We start from the raw sequence: 20,595 nt of genomic DNA on the forward strand, positions 1-20,595 counted from the left end.
AACAATTTATGATCATTGCTTTCTTATGGCAGGCCACCAAACCCCTCATTAAACAGTAAGATGCCATAATATGAGCAGGTCATTAGCATTTCAAAGGTCTTTCACCATCTTCATGTTTGTCAGATGGACAGCGCAGTCCACTGCTCTCCCTGAAGCTTTAAGAAATTTATAACATTTATACTCTGGAGGTAAGAACAAGGTCTTTCAACCTAGTTAGAGAAGGTTTTTCATCACACATTCACTGACATCTTTTAAACATGTACAGCCTCTCGTCCATTCTCTGCACTCCTTCCTTTGCATCGTTGAGTCAACAACTGATACATGAGCAAACCGCTCCGATATGCAATACATTTATATACACATCTCAGATGATATATATAAACACGTCTTTTGTAATACAGCGTAATATAGGGCGTTGATAGGAATTTTAAACTTATTTTTTAAACCACAAAACCAGTCAAAAGGGTCATTTTTTTAAATTGAGATTTATATATCATCTGAAAACTGAATAAGCTTTTCATTGGTGTATGGTTTGTTAGGATAGGACAATATTTGGCAGAGATACAACTATTTGAAAATCTGTAATCTGAGTGTGCAAAAAATTGCCTTTAAAGTTGTGCAAATTAAGTCCTTAGCAATGCATATAACTAATCAAATTAAGTTTTGATACATTTATGGTAAAAAATTTACAAAATATCTTAATTGAAAATGATCTTTACTTAATATCCTAATGATTTTTGGCATAAAAGAAGAATCAATAATTTATTAACACAACTGGAATAAAATAAAATATAAATATTAGATGAAAAACTTGAAAATTAGAAATGCCGTCAAAGTTAAGGATGAAGTACCAAAATTGAAAAAAAAAAAAAAGAAAAACGAACCAAAAATATATTAAAGCTAAATAAAAAATATTTGCTAAATATTTTTTTTATATATTTTAAATATTTGCTGATTAAAATATTAATATTATTATAATAGCCCTAGTAACAAGTAATATATTTAATTTTACATTTATTTCACACTAAGTATAGTTGAAACTTTTATTATTTACTGACATATCACTCGAGACTGATATAAAAGTTAATAATTAATCTTTATTGAAAGTACTACTTGTGCACAATGCGCATTTCTTAATATTAAGCCTAAAACGTGTTTTAATGTCACTATTGATGATGAATGTATGATTATTGAATAATACTGGTATTTAAATGCATAATATTTCAAGTGTACTTGCAATAATTTCACTTTAGCACAATCAAATATACTTTGGTTGGACTTCAGCCCAACTTCTGCAAAGTTAAAGTGCATTAAGTATAAAAATTGATTTAACAGTGGAACAACTAACCAATTTTGTACACAAAAACAATTGCAGGGTATTTTTATTAAGCACATAAATATTTAAATATATCTGTAGTACACTTAGCATGAAATAAACATATTTCAAATACATTTTAGTATATTTATTTTTCACTACGGAGTATATAAATAGTACTAAACTAACATTGTTCTCAAACACTCCCTGTCAATGGAGTTTGCAGCCCAATGCTATAGTTTTCGGCATCTACCGTCAGGGGCTAAATGAGCCGCGCTAACAAGCTAAACCTGGCCGGACAACACAAACAAACAGAAAAACATTTTTTGTAAAAGCGCCAGAGTGAAACACTTTGTAAGTGAAACTACAAATGGTCTTTACGCAATAAACCAGGATAGAAAAGAAAGTAATTTAATGGCACATTGCCTTGTTTTTAACTAGTGGGCAACTTTACATTTAAGTTTACTGTACCTCGGGATGCTGTGGTTGGTGAGGGCTTTTTGGGAAGGTCTGAGAAACCGCTGCCATCCAGGCCTGACCCCTTGCATTCTTTCTTTTCTGTGGTGGTGGGACTCGTGGTCTCCATGATGAGCCTGAAAGAGAAAAACAATAACTGATTTTTAGGGTCATTTGAGCTTTAACAGTGTCAGTCACACAAACAGACAATCTATAAAATGCAAGACACAATGATGATGTCGATAATATTATTGCTGTCCTCCACAAAAGACCTAAAAATGCATGAAATCTTCCAAAAGCCAATCGGAGGGTGTGACCGAAATGTTTCCATTATATAAACTATAATTCTAAAGCAAAATCCTTCACTTCCCTCTGCCCCGTCTCATGACTTGTCTGTTTATTTTGAGAGCTTAGAGGAGCCGTTGTAGAAATGCCATGTTACCAGAAGAGACAAAGCAGAGAGCGTGCGGAGAACCTCCTCCATGGCAGCTCTGTCAGAGCACTCAAGTGCCTGTGCTGAAGGCAGATGACTTGGCAGCACGCCGCTTGTTTAACTTTGTGTAACCTACAAGATTATCCTTGGTTCAGAGCAAACAGTGAGCGGTTTAGGATTCAAAAGAGGTCCAAACTGAGGCCATTCAGTCTTGATTGTGTCTGCCCATGTTGTTTGTTCTTCAGCAGACGAACAAGTATGTTTAATACGCCTTGCAAAGCTTAATGTACTTGGAATTAGTTTAAATAAATAGCTTATGTAACACATAAAAATGTAGTTAAAACTAAATGTTGACTAGATCAAAGAGCTGGGTGATTAATCAGATGGGTTTTTTTCCATTTATGACTTAGACTTATAGTATGACTATTTTAAAAACAGAATAATCAGAATACGATTCGCTTTATAATTGTTAAACAGTTTTTAGTAGCTTGTGGAAGAGCACTACTGTTGATTCTATTTTAAAAACATATAGATAAATATAATTTATTTGTTACGTTTAATCTTTTGTATATTTTTTCATTCATTTTGTTGTTCTTTCACTCAATACACAATATCACTCTTAAAAATAAAGGTGCTTCACGATGCCATAGAAGAACCTTTTTTGTCTAAATGGTTCCATAAAGAACCTTTAACATCTGGAGAACCTTTCAGTTCCACAAAAGGTTCTTAGTGGTGAAAGAAGGTTCTTTAAATTATAAAAAGGTAGAAAGAGATGGTTCTTTAAAGAACCTTTGACTGAATGGTTCTTTGTGGAACCAAAAATGGTTCTTCTATGGCATCGGTTGAAGAACCTTTTAAAGCACCTTTATTTTTAAGAGTGATTGACCGAAGTTATTAAATTTTTGCCATAATCAATAGGGCTGTGTACTGCCAAGAATCTGGCGATACGATATGCATGACGATACAGGGGTTGCGATACGATACGTTGTGATACTGTAAGTAACAGTATAGTAACAGCATATTTGGATATTTTTTTATTTTATGAATAAGACATAACTTTAAGAGAGCTGTAATTAAAGGAGTAGTTCACTTTCAGAGCAAAAATTTACAGACAATGTACTTACCCCCTTGTCATCCAAGATGATCATGCCTTTCTTTCTTCAGTCGTAAAGAAATTATTTTTTTTTGAGGAAAACATTTCAGGATTTCTCTCCATATAATGGACTTCTATGGTGCCCCCGAGTTTGAACTTCCAAAATGCAGCTTCAAAGGGCTCTAAATGATCCCAGCTGAGGAAGAAGGGTCTTATCTAGCGAAACGATGGGTTATTTTCTAAAAACATTTAAAATTCATATACTTTTTAATCTCTACACAGAGTACACACAGAGCTAGACAAAACGAGCATTTGAGTTTTTAAAAGTATATAAATTAGAATTAGAATCATTTTGCAAGATAAGACCATTCTTTACTCGGCTGTGATCGTTTAGAGCCCTTTGAAGCTGCATTTTGGAAGTTCAAACTCGGGGCACCATAGAAGTCCATTATATGGAGAGAAATCCTAAAATGTTTTCCTCAAAAAACGATTTCCTTACGACTGAAGAAAGAAAGACATGAACATCTTGGATGACAAGGGGGTGAGTACATTATCTGTACATTTTTGTTCTGAAAGTGAACTACTTCTTTAAGAACACACCACCATATGCAAACAAACAAACAAACAAACAGTGGGATCTGCATTTGCATTAATCAGTCCCTGTAACATTCAATGTTATTGAACAACTTTTTGTGCAGTACAAGTGGAGGGAAAAAATACAGTGCTTGTAAGATCCTTTAGTTATTAAATGTATAAAATCATATACATAGACCATATATATTTTTAGACCCTGCTTTACAATTTAAGTTTACAATTGTAACAAACATACAATGTCAGAACATTTTGATCTGAACTTAAGAATTACATCTGCTTAATATCAATGAAAAATAAAGTGCTATCAGGATTCCTAAAGAAAACAAAAGAATTGTAAAACAATAAAATAAATACAGATATTGGACATTCTGAGAACCTTTTTGTTCAGAGGATTTCGCAAGTTTTTCAGTTTGCAATTATGTTCCGCGTGGAATCACAGAGACCGCGACGCGAGCACCGCCTCAGCTGCACAAAACGGCCCTGCTAAGAGAGAAAACGGCGGGAAGCCGCGCGGCGAGTAGGCGACCCCACCGCGCCCGGCGCAAAGGATTTTTTTACGGGACGCGCCAAGCAGCGGAACCGCCATGCGGCCACCACCCCTCCGCGCAGCAGAAGTGCCCCGTGCAGCCGAGGCCTGGGGTGGACGTTACCTCAAAAGCTTTGTACACCGAGGTGAGCAGTAACTATTCTTTTATCCTCCGTTAGTGCTAACATTAATGGCGTGCTGTTTTTATGCTAGTATTTCCTGTCACTGTTTAAGTTCAGAGATAAAACGACTGCAATCTAGCGGTCAGGGAATAAACTCCAAACTAAGCAACTGCCATGAATCTTGTATGACTTTTTTTTAAATATCGATATTGCGTTTTTGAGAATCGATACAGTATCGCCAAACAAAATGTCGTGATACACACGTATGGATAGACAAAAAGTCACATTGTCATTAACTTGGGGAAAAAAATATCACAAGCAGCGATTAGGGAAAATAACTAGCATATTAGTGTGCTGCAAAAGGAAAATTATGCATGCAAACTAAATGATGCTTTGCTGTTGACCTTTTGAATGTTGTTTCTACATGCTAATCCAAAATATAATTTTCTAATGTTCAGCATCCTGTAAGAGTACCTGTGGCCACATTCATCAGGCGTTTCTCGTGCCAGTCAAACATCGCTTTGCCAAGGTAAGCCGATTAGAGGTGGACTGTTGGAGTTGGCCAGCATCTGTCTCAGTGCTTGTTAGCCAAGAGGGTACATTTGCCATCCTGTCTCACTGACACCTCTTCATACTTTACTTTGGAGATGTAACTAAATGTCGTAGATGTCAAAGGATTCATTTATATGTTAATAATGAAGCCTCCCAATGTTGCCTGTGAAGTCAGTGTTGTCATCGGATGTGCACAGGCCAATTATAACAACTGGGACATTTCTATATGTCTCTTATGGAAACCACCTTCCAGGATTCAAGGTTTTTCTTGTTCCATATCATTACCTCGATTGTTAAAAGAGAATGTTGAATGAAATGAATCACTCTTGATGACATTAGTCAAACACAAACATGCTATTACTGGCACTGGTCACCTTCATTTGCCAGTAACATCGAACACTGCAGCCAAATCTGCTCTGGAATCGACGCACAGTTACAATGGCTCATAAATATCTGTCAAAGATTATAACGAAGTATTTCAATGACATATTGTTACCAATATGTACAGTGCAAACCCAATCTAATATATAACTGAATGAACAAATAAATAAATACACAAACTATCACTACCATTTAAAAGTTTGGGGATGGTACAATTTTTAAATGTTTTTATTTGTATAAAAAAAGTTTTGTTTTAAACCATAATAATTTTTAGAATTCTTTGATAAATAGAACGTTCAAAAGAACAATATTTATTTGAAACTGAAATATTTTTGTAACATTACGAATGTCTTTATTGTAACTTTTGATCATTTGAATGAATCCATGCTGAATAAAAGTATTAATTTCTTTAAAAATACATAAAAAATACCCTTTTGAACAGTATATTTATGCCATTTTACTACATAAATAAATACATAAATCAAACTAAAACATAAAATTTATTTGAAATCTTTTTGTAACATTAAAAATGGTCACTTGATCATTTTAAACTATGCTGAATTTAAAAATAAATAAAAAAAGCATCCTTTTGAACAGTATATTTATGCCGTTTCACTAAATAGATAAATAAATAAAATAATAAAACATAAAATTTCTATTTGAAATAAAAATCTTTTTGTAACATTAAAAATGTCTTAACTGTCACTTTTTAATCATTCTAATGAATCCTTGCTGAATAAAATGATTAATTTCTTTAAAAATAAATAAATACAAATGCCAGTTTAAATAGTATATTTATACCAGTTTACAAAATCAATCAAACAATAAATAAAAAAAATAAAAGAAATGAAATAAATTAAATTTATTCAACTTTCACTTCATTTTGAAGATTCTTCTGTCCACCAAGGCTGCATTTATTTTATATTTAAAAAAAGTAAAACGCATTTTTTTTTACATTCCTTATTATACAAATCACAAACTGTTTTCTATGTCAATATTTTAAAATATAATTTCTTATGTAACATTTTTTATAATTCTTGAAAACAATTGTGCTGCTTAAGATTTTTATTATTATTATTATTATTTTTAAGGATTTTTTGATAAATAGAATGTAAAAAAACAACAACATTTAATTGAAATAAATGAAAAATAAAAATGGTCACTTTGAATCATTTTAATGAATCCTTGCTGAATAAAAGTCCTAATTTCTTTAAAAATAATTAAATAAATACATAAAACAGCCATTTACGTAGTTTATTTATGCCATTTCACAAAATAAATAAATAAGAAACACATAAAATAAAAATAAAATATATCTATTCAACTTGCACTAAATTTTGAAGTATCTTATGTTCACCAAGGCTGCATTTATTTTATGAAAAAAAGTAAGAAATAAGTCAAACTGAAAAGTATTTTTAGAAATTGTACAATTTACAAACTGTTTTCTATGATAATACATTTTAAAATATAATTTCTTACGCAACATTTATTTTCTTTCTTTCTCATTTTTGTTTTAAACCATAATATTTTTTTCAGGATTCTTTGATAAATATAAAGTTCAAAAGAACAACATTTATTTGAAATAGAAATCTTTTTCTGACATTATTAACGTCTTTACCGTCACTTTTGATCATTTTATTAAATCCTTGCAGAAAAAATATGAACTTCTTTATAAAAAAAAAAAAAAAAAAAGAAAATACCCAAAACTTTTGAATGGTATATTTATGCGATTTCAAAAAATAAAAATTATAAATACAATAAACTAAACAATTTAAAAATTATGCAGTATTCAATGGCAGGGCTGTTGGTGCATCTACACCACCAAAAATGACCAAAATTATATGAACTGCCTTGCATAGCCGATATGTAAGTCCCCCCCCACATTACATTTTCCTTGTCAAGGTCTGTCTAAGCCTAACTCTGACCCTTTGACGAGAAGATCTGACAGTACAGGTGTGCGTAACCGAGTGGACAGGTGGTGGCGAGGGTGAAAAACGACAAGAAAGCTACTCTGTTCTTCTGCGTGGCTGCTTTGACAAATGCAGCGTGTGAAACGGATCAGAATCTCAGGTCCGCATGACAGAGGGGTGTGAGACCACGCAGGCTTGTGGGCTAATCCTCCATAGCCGCCCCCTGCCGCATTACCCCACCTACCGCTGGGCCAGAAAGTTCAGTCGTGACTGTTCACAAAATCCCCCCTTTGAACACTCCAGCTCACGGATTGACCGTGCAGACCACCTTAACAAATTCCCCGTCACAGATAATGATTAGACCTGAGCAATTCCACAAAAGTATGCTGCAAGGGAAGAGATTTCACTTTATACTTGTTGCAAATTTGATTTCCTTCCACCCAAAAGTTGGACAAAGGCGAGTGAAGTCAAGCACTAAAGCTGGACACAATCCACTTTATCTTCACGCAAACTTTCCCTCCATTTTGAGGAATGCAATTACACCAACTACTTAACACCAGCAATTATGTGGACTCCCAAAGTGTCAAAAGTGTTTTTCTTCCAGGAAGCTCCATGAACTTTTCTTCATTTTTTCGCTCAATACGTGACAGGCAGCTTTGACTGCTTCTTTCAGTGCCTGTAATCAGTCTGAAAGGAAGCAACAGGTGTGAAAAAAGACCATCCACCCCACAGGACTGGGAGGGTGAAGAAAAGGACAGGTCGACAAAAACCAGAGATAATGAGAGAGAAAACCCTGTGGCCCTTCTGAACAATCAAATGGATGCTGAAGAAACACCATGTACCGTCTTATACAGCTGAACATTTTCTATCAATAAGTGATGAGCGCAATTCTAGAAGCCCACGCTTCTGTTCAACACTCTGATAGCATTATATTCTCTTCTCAGAAAAAGGATAAATACATAAATAAACAGCTAAAAGAACAAATAAACACTTTCTGTATGCTAATGACATGAACGTGTTTGGCTTCGAGCCTCATTCCTTTTCAACTGTGTTCCGGCTTGCCTCACAGAACACAATGGAATGCAAACTTCCTCTTATTTGAAGATCTCTCTAGTCTTCTTTGGCACCTTATCTTTTGTGTTAAACCATGCTGAGGATATCACCTCTGTGCAGTCATGAAGTGTGAATTATATTCAAAAGAACTCATTTTGAAGTTAATGCTAAGTAGTTAGACAAGACTGTTTCTTTACACTTAATCCTTTTTGTGTGTTAAGTGTCCGTTTACATGTGGAAAGTGTCATCTTGTTATCCTGGGAACGTGGGTAACATTACAAACATGAAGTGCATCTCATGTCATGAGGTCAAAGGGGTCAGGGAAGTGACTCTAAAATGGTTATCAATAATAAATTGCTAACTGCTTTCTCTATATCATAATGGGATCACTTTGCTAATTACTCCCACTGAGCTATAATTACATCACTTCTGAGTGATGACTTTAACACACTATAATAGCTTTCCTTTTTTACAGTTTTGGTAAGCATAAGAGAGCAAAAACCTTTTTTATAATCTTTCCAACTACAAACTTTTGAATAGGAGTACATGTATGAAAGTATTTATATTTATATTACAACAATAACTGTGCTTTTATGACTGATATAGACCCTAATATCTTGCAATAAAAATTTTTTAAAAGTTGCTAAATTATTATGATTACAGTAAAGGTCATTGCACACTGAGTCCGAAATTTAAAAAAATCCATTGCAGCATTTTGATAGGAAAGGATGACGAATACGAAAAAACTCAGTGTGCAATGACCTTAACACTACTTACAGTAATTTATTTATTTATTTATTTTTGTAAAAGGCTATTACATTCTTTTACATTTCCGCCCCTAATAAAAAAAAAAAAAAAAAATTAAAAACTTTTTTTTCACGATTGCAAGTTTTTATCTCACAATTCTGACTTTTTTAGAATTGCTTAATATAAACTTGCAATTGCGAGAAAAAAAGTCAGAATTTTTAAGTTGAGTCACAATTATTATTTTTTTTATTTAGTGCAAAAGGTTATTACATACTTTCCTGTTTCCGCCACTGAATAAAAAATAAAAAAGGTAATTGCAAGTATTTATTTCACAATTCTGACTGCTTTTCTCATGATTGCAAGTTTTTATCTCACAATTCTCACTTTTTTTCAGAATTCCATGATATAAACTTACAATTGTGAGAAAAAAAGTCAGAATTGTTAGTCCCAATTATTATTATTTTTATACAGTGCAAAAGGTTATTACATACTTTCCCATTCCGCCACTGAATAAAAAATAAAAAAGGTAATTGCAAGTATTTATCTTACAATTCTGACTTTTTTTCTCATGATTGCAACTTGCAATCATGAGAAAAAAAGTCAGAATTGTAAGATAACTTGCAATTTGCAAGTTATCTCACAATTCTGACTTTTTCTTTCAGAATTGCAATTGAGAGAAAAAAGTCAGAATTGTGAGTCACAATTATTATTGGTTATAATTCTAAAGCAGATCTTGGTTATTTAAAGTCAAAATGCTTCTTACAAACACACAATGAAGCCTTATCATTGAAGTATGACACTAAATTCACTATTTTATTTTATTTTTTAACTAAATGTGCTTGCAATCTTGCTCTCAACTGTTTGAATGCCAAGCAAAACATTTTCACATAAGTATGTAGACCTTGTTTTAAAGAAACAGTTCAGCCAAAAATTAAAATTCTGTAAAAATTAATTACTCACCCCTATGTCGCTCCAAACCCGTAAAAGCTTTGTTCATCTTGGGACCACAAATTAGGATATTTTTATAAAAATCTGAGAGCTTTCTGACCCTGCATAGACGGCATAGTACTACCATGTTCAATGCCCAGAAAGGTAGTAAGGACATCATTAAAATAGTCCATGTGAAATCAGTGGTTCGACCTTATTTTTACGAAGCTACGAGAATACTTTTTTTGTGCAAAGCAATGAAAACGACAACTTTACAGATGTCCTTACTATTGCCTTTGACATGGAAGTTGCGTTGCTGTCTATGCAGGGTCAGAAAGCTCTTGGATTTCATCAAAAATATCTTAATTTGTGTTCTGAAGACGAACGAAGGTCTTACAGGTTTGGAACAACATAAGGGTGAGTAATTAATTACAGGATTTTTATTTTTGGCTGAACTATCCTTTTACCAATACTGCACATACCTTATGCCCCAATCAGAACATCTCACTATTGACCTTCATAACAACCTGATGCACAGATGAATATGAATGAACATGGAAGTCCAATGTTTCAAAGCAAAGCAGCAGAGCTATAACATCCTCCTCTCATCTCAGCGCTGACAGACCTGATGAGCTGGCATGCAGATATACCCCACTGACCAGCAAGGAAACTGTCTGAAAGACCAAAGGATGACCTTACCCATCCCCCTCCAACCCCTAAACCCCTGCATATATGCAATATCCTGTGGTTGATCTCTTTGTCCTCCTAAAAATCTGAAACAGATGTTGCCTTTACAACCAAGTCTATCGTTTAAGAAAGCGTCTCAGCGAGGGTCGAAGCGAAGCTCCGTCGAGTGTGCTGAGAATGTAGTTGTATATGTTTGTGCACCTAATTAAATCGTTATGAGAGCTGTGTTTATACTACAAGTGTTTATAAATAAGGTGAGGCTTACTGAGAGGATACTTTAACAGAGCGTAGTGCAGCTGTTGCGTGTCACATCACAGATCTCAGGAAAGAATTTGCTCTCTCTGCACACCATTTGCTAAGGTCACTAAACCAAATGGGTAGTTAGCGCTCTCTCGCTACAGGCCCAGCTGTCATCCCTCCGTCTGTCCTCCCAGAAAGAAACAGACACAAATGTTAATTACACGCTTGTGAAGGCAATTATAGTTGTGGTGTAATGTAGTTTCAGCGTAATTAGCAGCTAACTTACTGAATGGGACCGATTTTATTGTACAGTTTGGCTCGGCAGCTTGAGGGTGTACTGTATCATTACGGGTAAATATCATTTAGGCTAAGGAAACATTATGAATGCCGACCGCACAACCAGCACATGGCTGTTCTTGTGATTATACATGTTTTTAAACAGCCAATGTATTTTTTTTTGCAATAAGTCAGAAACTATGGAGCCTAAACCAGAAATAAATAAAGACTTTAAAATACAAATACAATTACTTTTTTAATTCAATTTAGTCCTAAATGTCTTTTTGTATTACTTTTTTCTTTGGTCATTATTTTGTGTATTCTTGCAAGTTTGATCCGTCATAAATAATCTAAGTATGCAAGTAAGCAAGTAAACGAACAAATAAATCCCTGAAGAAAAGTATAAAATCACTGTATGTATGATTTCAAGTCTATTTTGCTTTTATAAAATGGCAGATAAATCAATATAACATACAGAAATGTTCAACTTATAAAATTGCTATTACTTTAATTACATTTATTGTTTAATATTAATAAATAGTAAAAAGAACAAACACTTCTTAACTAACAGTGATCAGAATAAATGAAAGCAAGTAATATAGTTCATCAACAAAACTTTATCAGCTTTTAATTTATCAAGCAATGACTGCGGCTCATCCAAACAGAATTTAGAGCTAGAACTATCCAATGGTTTATGAGCTACATGCACAGTCCCATCTTGAAAATAACAGTCCATCATTTTCCTTTATAAAGTCATCCTTGAACCCTAAGGTCCACGCATCTCCTCAGTTCAAAGTGTGAGGTTTCTCTGTTATCTTGTCTCTCTGATGATTTCTTCATGGCGTCGGCATGTGTGAGCCTATTTTACAGCTTTTTCTGTGGTCTGTTTTGCAAGTTAGTGATCTGTCAGCTGTGCAGGGGTCCGGAGGGTGGGGATACACTGGTATCTGTAACGTGTGACAGTGTTTGTGTGGATTACTATCTTTACCAGCTGCTTTACACCCTGACACTTCATCCATCTGTGAGATATCTGTGTTAACCTACTGGCCAATTAGAGACCTTCGGTTTATTGTCAGCATGATTATAAATACAAATTTAAAATATCAGACAAAAATACAGCGTCTGTCAATAATTACTCACCCTCTTGTCATTCCAAACCTGTAAGACCTTCATCTTCTGAACACATTACTTTCTATTAAAAGTAACTAAGTAATGTTAGATTACTTTTGCATTACTTTTTAAATCTGGGAGGGAATTGTTTGTTTGTTTTTAATATAAGTAGTTTGATTTTTAGCGAATATAAAGCCCTTTCACACCAAAAAGTGAAATGAATAAGCCTAAGGCTGAAGGGAAAGTAAATTCATGCCTGTACCGTAGAACTGTAGAAAAAGGAAGTCCAACACTTTTCAGCAATTAGAAAATTAAGCACAAATGTTAGTTAATCTAAAGTAAGTTTTGATTCGTATGGTTGAATTGGATCAACAAAGATCAGGAGCAAAGACATTGGTTAATAAAATGGGATTAAATACATAAAGGAAACAAAAAGTAACTGGCGTTAATTTTTTGAAAAAGTAACTCAGATAAATTAAAAAGTAATGAGTTACTTTACTAGTTACCTGAAAAAGTAATCTGATTACATAAATCCGTTACTTGTAATGCATCACCCCCAACACTGGCCAAGGACATGGATAAAATAGTCCATGTGACATCAGTGGTTTAACCACAATTTTAAGAAGCTACGAGAATCCTTTTTGTGCACAAAGAAAATAAAAATAATGACTTTCTTCAGCAATTTCTTCTTTTCCATGCCAGTCTTCAACGCAGGAGCTTCTGTAGACTGTCCATCTCTCTTAGTTCAATGTCTGTATATTCTGGTTCAAATAAATAAGGCTGGGCAAAAAATTGCAAGTTATCCTCTCCGTCGAATCGAATATGTTTACGAAGACTGTTTATGTGTCGTCTTCTCCTGCATCAGCAGCACTACATGGATTCGTAATGGTACTGGGGTGAACATGCATCAAAAACTAACATGGAAGAGAAGAAATTGTTGAACAAACTCATTATTTTTCATTTCTTTGTGCACAAAAAGCATTCTCATAGCTTCATAACATTATGGTTGAACCACTGATGTCACATTGTCTTCTGGGCCTTGAAAGTGCTCTCGGATTTCATCAAAAATATCTCAATTAGTGTTCTGAAGATGAATAAAGGTCTTAAGTTTTTGAAGTGACATGAGGGTGAGTAATTAATTTCAGAATTTTAATTTTTTGGTGAACTATCCCTTTATCCACAGACCTTATTTTAGCAATAAAATCAATAATCCATTCAAAAAAAAAAAACAATAGTTTGCAGCTTTTAGAATTCATTGTTTTCAGCTCTATTGATTTAAATACAGAATAGACAAAATAATGACAGAATTTGAATTTTTATGCAAACTTCCCTATACTCCGGACTCATCTCCCATCCCTTCTCATGAATGTTTCTAATCTTTGAGACGCTCACTGTTCTAAAGATCCCAAAGTGGGGAGTCATATTTTTTAAGCTACACCGGGAATTGCGAGATGATGACAGGGACACACATGATCCTTATCCAGCAGAGCGTAGTGAGAGAATTCCAGAGCGAGCGCGGCGCAATCTGGCCGAGGGCCAGCACGGCGTTCAGGGAGAGGCCACGAGCGGGAGTGGACATGTGTGTCGGGGGAACGGAGCGGGCTGATTGCTAAAGATTACCACATGGCTTCTCCTTGCTCAACACATCCAGCTCGTCTTCCAGTCTGTTGGAAAGGAGTCTGTGGCCTGGCAGGAATTCAGCACTCCTCTTTGGATCTCCCTGCTCATCCTATGGAACGCAATGAGACTGATCTATCTGCCCACTCCATTCCTGGCAAGTCTGGTCAGGAGCTGGGAGGCCGCCTGATAAATCACAACTCCCTTGCATCGACTTCTCCGTTTCCAATAACTCCGGAAACAGAAGACTACCCCGGCGAACCGCCGGTGGCCTCTGTGCAATTCAGACTCGGTTTCTGCATCCGATTAGCTCTGACAACAAACACTTGGAACAGTGTGCTATTGTTTGAGCCTGCGACAGCGAGAGGGTAAACTGCGACTCGGAGGCTGTGAAGATGATACAATAACTGTAATAATGATACAGGCAGCCGCTGTGATGAGCTTCCCATAATGGAGAACTGGATAGCCCGTCAGCAGCCCTTCAGGAATTAATTAACTAGCACATCAAAGCTAACCCTCAGAGGCCACAGTGTCACACGGTACTTTGATTTAACGCTGGCTGTTGACTTGATAGTAAGCTGCACATAATGCCTGTCCTGACAACCCAGGTTTATATTCTGTCCTCTCTTATTGAGAAGTAAAACTTCTACTAACTCAGAGGTTCACAAACTTTTCAGGATAAGTACCACCTTTGATCAAATAAAAAAAAAGTTCAAGTCAGTGGTGGGATTTGTAAAGAATTTATCGATTCCTGTTCTGGGTTTTTTATTCATCTTAACAATTCCGGTTCCTTAACCGCTTCATCAATGATTCTTTTAGGAGTTTTAAGGAGTATTTGGGAGAAAAAAAAGAAATGTAACTCCACTGCCAAATGGTGAGATAATTTCAGTAATAAACTGAAAAACCGCATGTTACTAAGTTGTCAAACTTTTTGGAGACAACTTAATAAAATCCAATAGTTGGCCTGAATATTTAACAATGACACTAAACAAATGTGAAAACATGTATTAATTCATAAAATACTACTGGCGAAACGCAAAATGTGTATCTTAAATGACACACCAACATATAAACAACCAGTCATTAACTACACTGCTTATTAGTAGGTTGTATATGTTTGATTCACTAAAATGTTGTGTTTACAAAATCAGTTTACTAATTGCACTATATGTTTTTGATCCACTAACAAGAACTGACTCATTTGAACTCATTGACTCATTGAATGACTCTGAGTCATTTGTTTAGGAATCATTTTACACTATTTGCGCCATATGATTTTAATTCAATAAGGATTATTGACTCACTGTTGTTTACTGGTTGCACTAACTACAACAGAATCATTAGAATCATCCTTTTGAGAATTCAATTACACTGGTATGTTTTGAAGTCAAAAGTTTACATACACTTGGCAGAATCTGCAAAATGTTAATTATCTTACCAAAACAAGAGGGAAATAATGCATCACGTTTTCTTCTAAAGCATTAGTGAGCGTTTGAACCTTCTGTAATAGTTGCACATGAGTCAAAATTATCATCACGATCTTAAAATCATACAGTCACTGTTGGAAAGGGTTCAAATACACAAAGATGCTGAAAAAACAAATCATTTGTGGGACCTGATGGATTTTCTGAAGAACAGCAGGCAGTTTAACTGTTCAGGACAAACAAGAGACTCCTGAACAACTACAACTAAACAAAAAAACAGATGTGGATCATTCAGGTAACAACGCAGTATTAAGAATCAAGTGTATGTAAACTTTTGAACAGGGTAATTTGTATAAATTCAACTTTTTTTTTTCTCGTGGACTATATGTTTTATGTGAAGTCTCTTATTCAGATCAGTACTAAATAAAAAAATAGCATGCATTTTGTATGATCCCTCTTATATTGGTAAAATCATTAATATATTGCAGATTCTGCAAGGTGTGTGTAAACTTTTGACTTTAACTGTATAACGTACAACACATATAACATATAATTGTATTCTGAGGACTTGTTTAGTGCAATCATATAAACGTGGTGCATGGACTTTGACTGCTCCTGTATAAAACTATATATATAGATCATACATTTAAAAAAAATAACACTGAAAAATATTTAAATAAGCTTCAGTGGAAAATCTTTCAAAGTAAAAAAAATAAAGGACTATATTGAGTCGTGGGAAACTCCTATGCCGTTTGAGAACCACTGAACTCATTCTGACCATTATCTACATATAATTCCCAGCACCACAGCTTGTTTTCATGTTCTATGGATATTCCAACATGCTCAGCTGTCACTACACCTCATCTAAAATTCAAATACAGACTTGTAATTTTGGTCAAGTAAGATGTTTATTCATGGTCAGCTAATAAAATAAATTTAGGTCGGTCCTCCGCATACTGTGTCTGGAGGTTTGCATGAATCACAGGTGGACGTGTGGTTTGGGAAACGCTAGCCGTTCAACTGTGTATAGAGTCACAGCTATGGCAAGTCAAATATAACTTAATGTAAACAGTATACATTTCAACTGTTCATTTTCCAGCTGTTCTTTAAACGGTGGCCCGCCAGCCCACAGCACAAAGGAAATGAAAGAGTGCACGTATGAGAGCGGAAAAAAATGCGAAGGAGAATAAAGTAGGAGGTTTACAGCTTAACAGGCCTCAGAGGAAGGTGAATGCCGTTCTTGCCCATGTACTTTCTTTACTTGCGCGCATGAGCATGCATTACACCGACAACTTTTTCCAAATCCATTGGGATCTGGAATTCATATAAAATGCATTGCTGCATTATTAAAAATAACACATATGCTGAGTCTCCAGCATATGTAAAAGATCAACCAGTCCCTCAAAATGAAAACTCGCTATTTCTTCTAAGGCACTAGGAGTCTTTGTAATGGCCCTTATTTCCTTTAAGCTTGGCAACAGTTGCCAATTACTAATGAGGTCAATCAATCAAACCCTTTCGCTGATTTGCCATATGCTATTTAATGACTTAGCAAAGTCTTTAATACATATATATGAGTGTGTGTGGTTTCATAGGTTTCTTTGATGACATCGGTACAATGCCCTGATAGATGCCTGAGAATACGAGGGAGAAAAAAACTGCGAAGAACCCCATCCACACTCATAAACCGGATGTGATGTGATCCTAATTAACCCCAGACACTTGTGAGAGAATGAGGCGGATGTCTGGAGGGGTGTCCGACACTAGCTACTAAAATGCAGGGATTGTCCCGTGTCCTACAGGCCAAAGCCAAGGAGATGGGTTTCAAAGGACAGCCTTTGAGAGGGCAAATGAATGTAAGCAGCTACCACTTCTCACATCTCTGTTTTCTCACCACACCGCCCTCATCTTCAATTCAGAACGACACTAGAAACTTGCCACACAAACTTGAAACACAGCTGTCTTTCACAGCACTTTTAACGGCCATTAAAGTCTCATCAATTCACTTTGAGGCACAAGTGTACTTCAGGCACTCTTGCTCGGCGATAAAGAGATTCAAGGTCTTGCCTGACACACGATGTTGACCAAGATATAAAATCTAGGTCTAGTTCAGCTCTTTGAGATTCCAACAAGTTACAAGTTTTTCATTTCACAATGAATTAATTTACTTAGCTGAGGATGTATAATAAAAGTAACTGCATTTGTATTGAAAAAAAAAATCTTGATGTTTTGTATCCTACCAGTAGAGATATTTCTAAAACTTTTTCCTTGAATGTCATTGCATTGTCTAGTCTCGTCCTTGGCTGGTGCATGTGCAATGTCATTCAAGGACCCCCTTTATGAGCGTTTGTTAAAATCTCCCGCGGAATTCCAAGGCTGAACAGCCCTGATTTAGGCAGCAGGACAAGAGGGAAATGTGTGAAAATGTGCAGAGCAGCAAAGAAGGGAAGATGAAAGTGACACGGTCGACCCGTGTTTCAGAAGCTGATGACCGTAGCCCAAACCAGGCTGAATAATCTGAATGCACCATCATTTTTTTTTTTTCTTTTTGAATCCTTTCACTTGCTCTGCCTCTGACTGCTGGCGCTTCTCATTCCACACAATGGGAAATTCTCTAAGACCTTTTATTCTTATGCTAATGCTCTCAACTGGGCATCACATTAAATTTAACACATGCACACACTTTTCTGTTTTTCAGGAAAACAAGGCACACTCTTGCCGCACTTTTTGGCCAATCCTTTAAACACACAAAGTGAAATTTAGATAATAAATGCAATTCTTTGGAATATTTTTCTTTTTGTAGAAAGTTACCGCCAACTAGTTACTTGAGCTTGTGTGTCAACAGAAAAACCAAAAAAAAAGCACACAGTATATTATATATGTAATTTGGTAAATTAAAGACATGCATAAAATAAAATAAAAAATCTTATTTGGGAACTTGAACAATGCACTATGGCGTTTACAGACATACAATGTTTTTCAGAACTGGTTACAATGGCCTAAACCAAAACTGAATGATTTTAAACACGTTTACAAACAACATTGTTTGTTTTCTACAACTCTGTTTAGCGAAGACACCTTCACTGAATCTCAAACATGCAGCCTACTGCCAACGACTCTTATGAACCGGTTCTTTCGAAGTGAATCAAAATCATAGTTTGATTCTAAACGAATAACTCGAGGCAGTTCTTTTAATGATTCAAAAACAAACAACGCGACAAGTGAGGTTTGCTTGCCAAACAAATGACTTTTATGATCTTATAAATCAGTCGGTTACAGTATCTGATCACTTTCTGAACCACACTTTTGTCGTGTTGGACTGTTAGCTTACTGTTATGCTGTATTTAAGGCTAAGGAAACTTAGGGTAGTTAATAAAGTGCCAACGTGTAGTTTGCATTTAGTTGTAGCTAATATATTTAATACACTTAGAGCTAATGCTTAAATTGCATTGCAAAAGTCTGTTTCTGATTTCTTATATCCACATCTTAAATCTTCTAGTCATTTGGCGGCAGATTTCATAGAATAGTGAATGCAGTATCTTCATTGCAAAACTAAACGAATCTTTAAGAACAGGAACCGTTCAGAAGAATCTGAATCGCTAAATTTTATACGATTCCCATCCCTACCTGGGACACTTGACAAAAGTTTTGAGATTGCTCAAGTTATTAAAAATATAGGCTAGTTATGAAAAGTAAACTGCCAAATGCTCTTCTCGTCAGCATGGCTATACATTGTAGCTTATGACACATTCCAACACAGCAAGTTAATGTCGCGATATTTAAAACAATTGAGAAATGTAACTAATGAAATGTGTTCCCATGAAAGCTCATTGCACATTGTGTTTGCTAACTTATGAGTAAATCATAACGAATTACATATTTACCTTACCTTAGGTTTTGATGCTGTTAAAGTTCGTCAGTTGCTCAGTTGTCCAGCGTGCATCCGAAAAACAACGTAATTGTACTTAAAACAAAAATGCCTTCGATTCTGTCACGAAACTCCATCAGCGAATTATTCTTGTTTTGCAAAAGCAAATGTTTGAGGGAAAACTACATCATTCGCGGACGACGAAGCGCTACAGTTGCATCTCGCAAACTTTGACGATCCATCATACACGCGACTTCGAAAGACTGTAGTTACTCGAACATTAAAAAGTAATTTAGCCGTCAACACGGCAGGAATTTACCCCAAGCAAGTTTGTTGAGTCGTCAGATGTGATGTGCGGTGGGAGATCTGTTGGCGTGATTTGTTTTCAATCCGATCTGCCCTCCTCTATCTCCACTTCTCCCCCCAGTTCTTTGAGTTTTGGGCCACTCTCTTCACCAGATGGGCCGGGTTACATCAAACCAAAGGTAGTTGAAGCTTAAGGAGCAGTTTGCTTTCAAGTTTCACTGGAGATTTGCAAAACCTTTGCATAGGAATATTTTCAGATGGTTTCGAGTACATCTATGAGCAAGATTAACGTTTTTTTTTTTTTTTAGGTTTTTCCCTCTTTTTCTTTTTTTATTTTAAATATGCAACTTTATATTTATAGAGCCTACCGACTGTTTTATAAGTTTACATTGTAAAAAAAATGGATGCCAACTCTTTTCCCCAGCCAGTTCACTTTACTGTTAAAATTCCCTAATAACTTTTCAATGAAAACAAATTGGTCTAAAAAGTGTTTAGTGGTTTAAAAGTGTTTAAAAGTCAAAGCAGCAATTTCTCAGACTCAGTGGAACTTAGTGCATTTGTGTTTGTGTTTACTACCACTTATTAAAAAATTAATGTATCTGGATAATCTATAGGCCTAAATCGTCGTTCCAGTCGATAAAAGAATAAATAAACTAAAAACCGCAATGTTTTCTTTTTTGTGGTTGATGCACTCCATCACATTGCAGATCAGAAAATGCAGTCACACTGCTTATGATCCCAGATGACAAATGAAAACAGTTTAAACCAACCTAAGTAGTTTGCTGGTCTTCAGCTAGATCGTCTCCCAACTAAGCCATGCTGACTTCAGATGGTTTATCTGTGAGGTCAGCTGGTTTCCAGACACTATAAAACCCATCATGGTTGAATAATTTTTTTTTGTAATAATGTATTTTACCAAACGATTATCCCAAAACAACGACACCTAGTGGAGAAGTGG

The 20,595-nt window shown here is 35.3% G+C and overlaps 1 protein-coding gene across 1 annotated transcript in view; it reads right to left on the bottom strand.

The window, feature by feature from the left end:
* The window catches only part of gli2a (GLI family zinc finger 2a), a 115,122-nt gene extending 95,459 nt beyond the window's left edge, over window positions 1–19,663 (bottom strand). The window contains exons 1-2 of the mRNA XM_073845441.1: window positions 19,353–19,663; window positions 1,787–1,908 (exon numbers count right to left, since the gene is read on the bottom strand). Of these exons, the coding sequence (XP_073701542.1) occupies window positions 1,787–1,901 (115 nt within the window). The 5' untranslated portion in view covers window positions 1,902–1,908; window positions 19,353–19,663. The remainder of the gene's footprint in view (window positions 1–1,786; window positions 1,909–19,352) is intronic.
* Between the last annotated feature and the right edge of the window lie 932 nt (window positions 19,664–20,595).

The sequence above is a fragment of the Garra rufa genome, chromosome 8, assembly GCF_049309525.1.
Source record: "Garra rufa chromosome 8, GarRuf1.0, whole genome shotgun sequence".
Taxonomy (NCBI): domain Eukaryota; kingdom Metazoa; phylum Chordata; class Actinopteri; order Cypriniformes; family Cyprinidae; genus Garra; species Garra rufa.